The 9,151-nt window shown below is 25.6% G+C and overlaps 1 protein-coding gene across 1 annotated transcript; it reads right to left on the bottom strand.

Moving 5' to 3' along the window:
- Window positions 1–226: 226 nt before the first annotated feature.
- LOC130807537 (carbonic anhydrase 2-like) lies at window positions 227–8,753 on the bottom strand. The gene is made up of 9 exons (XM_057672788.1): window positions 8,609–8,753; window positions 8,286–8,347; window positions 6,366–6,533; window positions 5,237–5,285; window positions 3,297–3,413; window positions 2,420–2,473; window positions 1,959–2,044; window positions 1,158–1,263; window positions 227–682 (listed from the first exon to the last, which is right to left on the bottom strand). The coding sequence occupies exons 2-9, from the start codon at window positions 8,336–8,338 to the stop codon at window positions 515–517; spliced, it is 801 nt and encodes a 266-aa protein (XP_057528771.1). The 5' UTR covers window positions 8,339–8,347; window positions 8,609–8,753; the 3' UTR covers window positions 227–514.
- Window positions 8,754–9,151: the final 398 nt, after the last annotated feature.

Below are 9,151 nucleotides of genomic sequence, written 5' to 3'. Positions count from 1 at the left end.
GAAAACAAAAAATAAGAGAGCGAGTACTAATTTTTCTATTGCGAATTTTAGTTTATAGGAATATAACACTGAAATTGACATTAACGTTGACTTTTATGACTTTGACTTTTAAAAGGATATAATAATCTAGATTTTCCACTGTCTGCAAGAACAATCTAGAAAGAAAGAAATTGTTTGTATTCAACTTGCACAATCGAAATTAAGAAATCGAATTATCTTCTCAATGTAGAAGAGGAAGAGCTATCTACTATAGAAAGTATATTAGCACCCAAAAAAACGATGTAATATTCTCATTATTGCTGCATTTGCCATGCATATATATTACATAGAGAAGCAAACGAAACTTCACAAAAAAAAAAAAAAGAGAAATTATAACAAAGTTTGATATATTTTTCTCACAAAACGCTATTTGATCTATTTTCTATTTTTTTGTTTTTTTTATAAAAAAAAAAAGTTTGATTATATTGTGTTTGTTATCATGATATTAGTATGCGTACGTTCTGAGTTGATCTGATCACTTGAATGAGATAGTAGGAGAAAGAGAGATGTCGAGATTCCATAACTCAAAAGCTCCATGTACGAAATCATAGTGTGCTCCCTTAAGAGCTAGAGTTTTGTTCGCTACTGCTTCCCTCACAAATGGGTATGTCAACAAGTTCCCTAGAGACACATTCACAGCTTCCTGCACATAAAATAACTTCATATTACTTGTACATAAATATTATAATCGTTAGAAGTGAATTCAGGATCTAGGATCCTCGTACGTATAGAGTGAAGTCAATAGACCAAAAATCCGCCACCATATGTATGTTGAACCTACTCGGCAGCTTTTATTTTTTTGTGTTATATATTATACAATTTAATATTAAAAGAGATTTTAATTAAATGATTAAACCATCATGACTTAGGTGGATCTGGACTTTAGATTCTCAAATACTTTGTTTACTACTTTATCATGAAACTAATTATGTTACATGATGAATAGATATTCCAAAAATTAAGATTATTTGATCTGCATTGTTATAACTCAAAAATTGAATTTAATTTTTATTGACGTATTTTTCTTATTTTCTCTGGCTTTATGTTAGGGACGGGAGTAATAATTAAGATGTAGGAATACAATAGACTGAATAGAGTATGGGAGGATGGAATCAGACCTTCTCACAGTTGTTGCATTGGTCAGCAAACTCCGCACAGCTGAGTACTGATTTAACCTTGGATCTAGCTGGATCACATATCTTAACCCAATTTTCTATGAAATCACTAACATCAAAACAACAAACAAGGGTGCATTAGTTTTAGTACTTTCATAACTTTCTTTGTCATAAGTATCAGTAAACCTTATCTTTGGACGGATTCTAAGAATGTTTATAAAGTACGATGGATTAAAAATACGGTGCAAAATTTTTAATGGAATTAAATAATATTGTCAAATATTATTTTATTCTATTAAATTTTTTATGATAGGTCAATTCATTCGTATTATTGATTCTAAATTAATACAACTTTTTGCTTATTTCTTTACAATAATACCAACTATTAATTAACTATAAATAATGCCAACTTTGAGAATATTTTTCTGAAATATACCTAACATGTTAAAAGATCAACTATAGGAGATTATATGATAAAATAATTTGGTAAATTAGTTAATAAACTAAAGTTGGTATTATTCTAGGAAAAAAACTTCTAAATTGGTATTATTCATGGTTAATCAATAGCTTGTATTATTGTAGGAAAATTAATAAAATATTGTATTATTCACAATAATTTTTCTTAAAAAAATAATCTTTTCTTACTCCAACAACAACAACTTGATTATTGTACTTTAATTTTTTTTTTTTGTTGTTTTAATTAACACAAGAGATTCATCATCCAATAGAATTGTAAATTGTCTTATTAGTGTACTTTAATTAAAATAATTAGTAAAATTATAAGTAAAAATGAATAAAACTTACGAAGAAGTAGAACCATCATCAGGGATGGACATAAGCCCCTTTATTCCGCCACAGCAACTGTGTCCAATCACTACAATATTCTCCACCTATAAAAATCATAATTTAAAACCCTTTTTAGCTTAAATTCCATAACTTGTAAAGATAAGAATGAGATTGCCACATTCTCAAAATTCTCTAATCAACCTTTCTCACTTTCTGTACTTTACAACATTTTCTTTTCCTTTTTTTTGACCAACATAATGATTTACGACCAATAATTAAATTGTATACATTTTTTAATTAATATTACCTAACATACGACACTAACAAATTAATTATTTTGTTATCATAAAGTAAAGTTATTTGTATGTGCAAAGTTTTTAATTTATTTTTTTTATTTTATTGATATTTATTTTGTTTTCTTAATGATTTATAAATTACGGTGATTAATTAGGAATTTCTATAAAGAACTAGTTGATCACCTTGAGATGCACAACAGCATATTCAATAGCAGCTCCTGTACCTGAAAATTTTGTCTGCATGCCAAAATAATTGAATTCCAAATTTAATCAAAATCTTCTAATCAGAAATAAAGCTAGAAAATATTAATAATCCGATGCAACAACTTGAAGTAGTATCTTGAAAATGATGCAAATTAAATTTGCAAAAATACTTTTATTTCAATTCATTTAATTAAATAGCACATATGTGGTCTGTGTTTGAAGGTATTAGATGTATGCAATATTAATCCTTAATCATTATTAATTATTTTAAATTAATTCTAAAGAGCAAATACCAACAACTTTTTCACATACTAGAAATTTCGCATAATTTAACAAACTAATAATCTATTTATGGTTCATAGTTATTTGAGTCCTACAAGATTTTCTTAAAATTTGTATTTAAAAAAATTTGTGAAAAAATGCATTGAGTACTTTCTTAAAATTTCTATTATTCATTAACTTATACTCCCTCCTATTCTTTCTATTAGTCATAGTTATTTTGGGTTATTATTTACTTATCACTCTTAATATATATTTTATTCTTAATCTGTAAGTTAAAACATTGTCAAATGGAATTTTGTTTGATTCGTCTCAATGCAACAATTATTAATATTAAATTTTCATAACTTTTAATTAAGCATAATTAGAGATATTAATGGTTAAGATGTTGCATCGACAACGTAAAAGAATAAATGGAACTGATAGATTAAATAGGAGGGAGAATATATTTTCTTAAAAAATTAAGGAATAGTTTTAAAAATTTGTTAGTAGTGGATGATGGGTATATAATAATTAATAAAAATAAAAAAGAGAAGATGGGTATATAAAACAAATATAAAAAGGGAGAAAAATGTACCTTGTCATAAGGAGGAACCATGTTGGCAATATTTCTAACAGAAAAGGCCTCCCCAGGCTGAAAGTCAAGTATATGGGATGGACATACTCGGGAATCCGAACAGGCAAACACCAGAAACTACATGTGCACACCAAACACCAATACACCATTACTTTTTTTAATTCACGACTAATCTGGAATATTATTTTTGGATGAATCTTAAACTTCTTTAATCATTTAATAATAATAATAATAATAATAATAATAATAATACATAAATTTTCAAATGAGACAGTCTTATTGTGACATAATTTTTATTTTATGTATATTATTTAATGTGTTAATAAGTGATCACTTACAATTTTAAAAGTAATTAATTAAAAAAATAAACTAATTATATGGGTTCGTCTCATGATGAGATACTTTTATACAAGTTAAACTGTTATTATTATTATTATACAATATAAACTGTACAATATACAATATTATTCCGTTTTTTTGAGTTTGTCCCTTGAATCATTTTACTTACAAAAAATTTTTTATTTGAATGTTGCAAATTCAAAGGAACGAATAAAAAATATATATAACAATATAACAAAAAAATTGATAGTCTAAATAAAATAAAAGAGTGATGGCAGAGAGATTTAATTCATGATTCATTGAATATAGACACGTAGTATAGTAGTACATAATTGAATTGATAAAACAAAGGAAGTTTGTTTTTTTTTAAAAGAAAAAAGGAATCATAAAGCTTGTCTTTTTGTTTAAACCATATATGTTGCTTAGAAGCTAAGAGTTAAGCAATAATCTTCTAATGAACAACTTACACTTAATTATGATATGTAATAATTAAATATACTATTTTTCTATTAGGTTTGGTATATTTGTAAACTTGTGTTATTTTTTTTATTTTAATAATGTTTGGGTAAGTATAGGGAAGGATAGATGGATAAAAAACGAAAGTATGGTTTATATCGCAGTCAAAAAAATATAGTAACTTTTGTGGAACAAAATAAATAACAAATATAGTAAAATTCTGAAAGACAAAAGAGTATTATTTCCATAAATTTACTTTAAATGAAAAAAAGATATAACAATGACTCTACATCTCGTTCATTGTAGCTCAAGATGTGATATTTAAGGGATGATGACTTGATGTTATATCCTTTGGTTCTCTGTAGCTTATCATCGACTACTTATTTAAATTTTTAAAGTCAACATATCAACAACTAAATACAATATTTATATGATACTTATACAATACCTAATTTATAATTTCAAAAAATAAAACCTTGGAAGTCTCTAATCATGAAATATTTAAACTAATGTTAGATAAAACAATTAAACAATTTTTGCATATAAGACATACAAAATTATCCAAACCACATATAGAAAAAGTAAAAACAAAGCATATTATTGTATTAATGTCATTGACTATTGAATGGGCATGTAGAATGCTGGCACATTAAAATCCAGAGACCACATGGAGAGCAATTATGGGGGGGTGGGAATCACATCCTTCTGGTAGAATTGGCATCATAGGCTACTACTCCATTTGTTCCCACTAATTGGGAGAATTTCAATATTACCAATTAAATAGTTCAAAAAGAAGTAAATTCCAAAAATTAGTACAATCATTGTCATCATCATTTGTTATAAAATAAATAATGTGTTAATGACATTACTAACTAGAACCTAAATATTAAAGTGGTTGACCAAATTAATTACTTTATATATTAATAATATGAAAAATATAATATATTTATGTATTTAATTAAATCAATCAAATCAATTGTTAGTATTATTATTATTATTATTTATTCTACATATATACTATAATTAATCTGTATTAAAAAGCACATAACTCATTGTATGTGAGATTAATATTAGACTTTGTGTAAAGTTAATGTAGAAGCTAAAACTTAAAAATATAAAGGTAATTAATAAATTAAATTACTGACCTTGGGACTTTGACCCTTGGCAAGTTCACCGTACAATGCTGGATTTTTCCTAATTAATAAGAGAAATCAAATAGATATAAATAATTTATAAAGAAAATATTGATTACTAAGTTACCTTTAAAGACGTACATTTAAAAAATGAACAATTTTACTATAGTTATTGTAAATAAAACATTGATAAAATAGGACTTAATTCATATTAAACTACCCACTACTTTCTAGTAAATTTATTAATAATTATTACCATAATATTTTCAATAGAAAATTTAGAAGAAAAAAAGTATGAAGTAGGTTAAAATGGTCAATGATGGACTGCTTTTGGCAGGTACAAATGAGCGAGATTCTTGATATTCTCCAACCATTTAAAAGTACACGAAGAGTCCTTAGAAAGGTGAAAGTACAGCCATAAAATAAATAAAATTCTTGCACCATATGAAAAGGAAACCTAGCTATCACTACTTAGCAGGAACCACAATTCCTACCCTATCATAAATACAAGTTTAATAAGTATATATACACCAAATTATGCCAAAGCATATTCTCAACATAAGCTTTCAATTCTTATCAACAATTTTTTCCATACTCTATTTTTCTTTAATTTTGAGTTTTTGAATATAGGACTATAAATTCAGAAAAAAAACTTTCTTAGTTGTTAGATTTTTAAAACCTTGTTCTTTTCAATTGTTTTAACTTATCTTCAATTGGAGTTTGTTCATCATTTTTAATATTTTTCATGCTTAGTTAAGTTTGCTTTTATAGTTGAGACTTTAATTATAATCGTGAGAGATTTTTTACCAAACAATAAAAGAAAACAAAATTAAAATAAAAGAAATATTATAATATACAACAGATCTTTCGGCCTTAATTATAACTACTTTAATCTTTTGGTTAAGTTGGTTTATTGACTTGGTATCAAAAGTCAACTTGACAAGAGATCATGAATTCGAATATTCAACTCCAAATATGAGAATAGTCTGTATTAAATTCACACTTTTAACCCAAAGAATTCTCATATACAGCATTAAATCCACGCTTTAATATAGGCATATAAGAAAGGGATAAAAATTTTGAAGTATTAAATGTTTGTCCAAAATGCAATAAATGAGAAAAAAGAATAAAGATGACATACTCGTATTTGTGAGATTTGAAGCTGAGAAAACCGGAATTGAGACGGTGGATGGGATCAAAGGCATCATTTTTGACATTACCATTAGCGGTGCCGACCACCTCACCCTGCAACTCCTTTGTGATCTGCTTTATTTTTGCGGCTGCCACCTCATCCAATCCTCCTTTCTCGCTGTTTTACAATCCCAATGCAATTAACTCATTATTACCTTCTTTACTTGCACCAATCAATTCGTTTTTATCTACTAACTCATTAATACTTGTTTGTTCTAAAATATTTATAGACTTTTCCCCTAGTTTAATATTATAAAATTAAATATTCATAATTTTTATAGTAGATAAATTAAATAAAATTTTATTTGACTATATGATAGCTTATAAATTAAAATTAATCACAAATTATGTGATGAATGATTGCTATATTTTTAATCTTGCATCTATTATGGAACGGAGGAAGTACATTTTTGCTATTTCTTCTAGGGAAGTCACACACTTTATACAATTTGCCAATTTTTTAAATATACGAAATAAAATAATATAACAAGACAAAAATTTTGTGTCTAAAGTGTTTATGTTGTATTTTAAATATAGTTTTTCATTAAAAATTTCAATATAACACCAAGAAATTAACAATGCTGCATTGAGAAAATTTGATGTAATTTAAAATTCTACTAATATATCAATATGCTTATGTATACAATAATAATATAACAAGATAATAACACCTATATTTTTTGTTTAACCGTAAAATTCAAAATACTCGATACAAAAAAGGAATATGGTGTTCTAAAGAGAAATACGGTGGTCGGTGGACATTGTTTACAAAAGGAAAGTTGATCAAGAGTGAAATTGAAAGGTGAGGACAAGTACATACTATATCAAGATTGATTTTTTTTTTTTTTTTTTTTGCAATTAGAATGGGACAAAGGGTAAGAATAGCTAAGAATTAAAATTAAGACGTTTCCTGAAAAATGATATTTAATCTCTATATAAGACAAAATTCAATTTTCATAATTTACAACAATTTTATTCTCATTTAACAAGCAAATTAAATAAGAATTGTAGACCATTTCAAATTAGTAAGTACGTACAAATGTCTAGTAAGGGGCAATAAGATTACATATGTCAATATGTCATATACGACTTTTATTAAAATACTCTAATGACTAAAATCTTTAAAAATGCCACCCCTATATTCTTAAAGTCATAAACTATCATCATGCAAAAATCTCTAAAATGATCAAATACTTTTAACAATAAAAATATTAAAGATTAGTAAATAAATATATAAAGAAAATTTTTTTAAGTATAATTTCAATTATAACACACTAATTACTCATTATAATTCTAGTATTGATTAACTCAAAATATTCCATATTAATGGAATGATTTTCTTATCATAATTTGATGTTTTCTTCGGTCCTAATTATTTTAGTAAAAAGTAAAACATATATTAAATAATTATAAGAAAATTACTCTAATATAATATGAAATATAAATTATTTAAGAGAATGTGTCATAGTTATAGCTATTTTTAACAAATTTTATAAGGGTATGACTTATGAGTAATTAAACAATATCTTTAATGCAAACATAAGGATAATTTAAGTTTATAAATTGGTTTTCTTTTTCCTAAAAAACGATTTAAAAAAAAACTCTAATATAACAATTTCTAGGGAGTATTATTTTGTATCAACAAACAAATTTGACTTATTTTTTTCTATCAATATAAATTATTATAGTGAAATTACCCTATGGTAAAAGAAAAAAAAAAGAAGAAGTGAAACAAATTATAAAAATAAAGGTAGGTAGCGTGACGCGGTTTATGACCAACCAAAGACAAATATGAATTGAAATGCTGGTCAAAATAAAAGATAGCAACTATTTGCGGCAGTAAAATGCGATGAAATTAAGAATATTTTACCTTAAAAGCTTCGAGAGATCTGCTATGGCTTCTTCATATGCTTTGCTTACCATTTTCTTTTTCTGCAAATTATTACACCCATTTCCATAATCAAAACATTAAAAAAATTAATATTATTCACAATCAAAATAAGATTTATTTTGTATGTGTTGGATCATAAACTAAACCCTCACCTAATAAAAGAATGATCAAAATAAGACTATTCAATTTATATTTCCAGAAATATTGGAAAAAAAAAATATATACTTTTAGTATTTTGAAAATAAATAAATAAAATAATAAAGATTTATGACAAAAAATAAGAAAATAAAATTTAAAAGTACCTGGGATTTTGGATTATTTGACTTGGAAAATGTTTGATGGAGTTTGAGAAAAAGACTTGAGAGAGAAAATGTGTATGATCAAGTTTGGATGTCCACACTTTTGATGAGGAAATGTGGAAATATATATAAGAAGAGTAGATGATTAAAGTAACCACTAACAATGGTTAAAGGGTAATTAAGATAATGCTCCCAATAGGGTTAGAAAAATTAATTTATGGATTAGGATAATTTTATTATTTTATGAGGAAAGAAGGATTATTAGCAATACTTAATTCCTTTATACATTTTCTTAATGTCAATTATCAATAATGTTATGTGATGAATAATCTTCCACCAAATTTGTTAAATAAGGAAAAATAAATAATGCAAGAAATTAACAGTCTTATTTTTTTAGGTGCTTAATGATGAGTGATGAGGTGCCATGTGTTTTGTGGTTTTCTATTGTGAAAAGGTGGAGTTTTCGATAAGGACCACACACTTCTTTTTCTCATTCATTTGTATTCCTTCTCATTAATGTAATTTTATAATACTCAATTTGATTTT

This window comes from Amaranthus tricolor, chromosome 3 (assembly GCF_026212465.1).
Source record: "Amaranthus tricolor cultivar Red isolate AtriRed21 chromosome 3, ASM2621246v1, whole genome shotgun sequence".
In the NCBI taxonomy this organism is placed as follows: domain Eukaryota; kingdom Viridiplantae; phylum Streptophyta; class Magnoliopsida; order Caryophyllales; family Amaranthaceae; genus Amaranthus; species Amaranthus tricolor.
Note: the sequence above shows the minus strand (reverse complement) of the source record. Positions and strands in the feature narration are given on the sequence as shown.

Coding starts and splice junctions, on each gene's coding strand:
- LOC130807537 (XM_057672788.1), bottom strand. CDS start 8,338: ATGGTAAGCAAAGCATATGAAGAAGCCATAGCAGATCTCTCGAAGCTT. Junction 2,474..3,296: donor TGGTTCCTCCTTATGACAAG/GTACATTTTTCT, acceptor TTTGGCATGCAG/ACAAAATTTTCAGGTACAGG. Junction 1,264..1,958: donor GATGATGGTTCTACTTCTTC/GTAAGTTTTATT, acceptor TTTTGATGTTAG/TGATTTCATAGAAAATTGGG.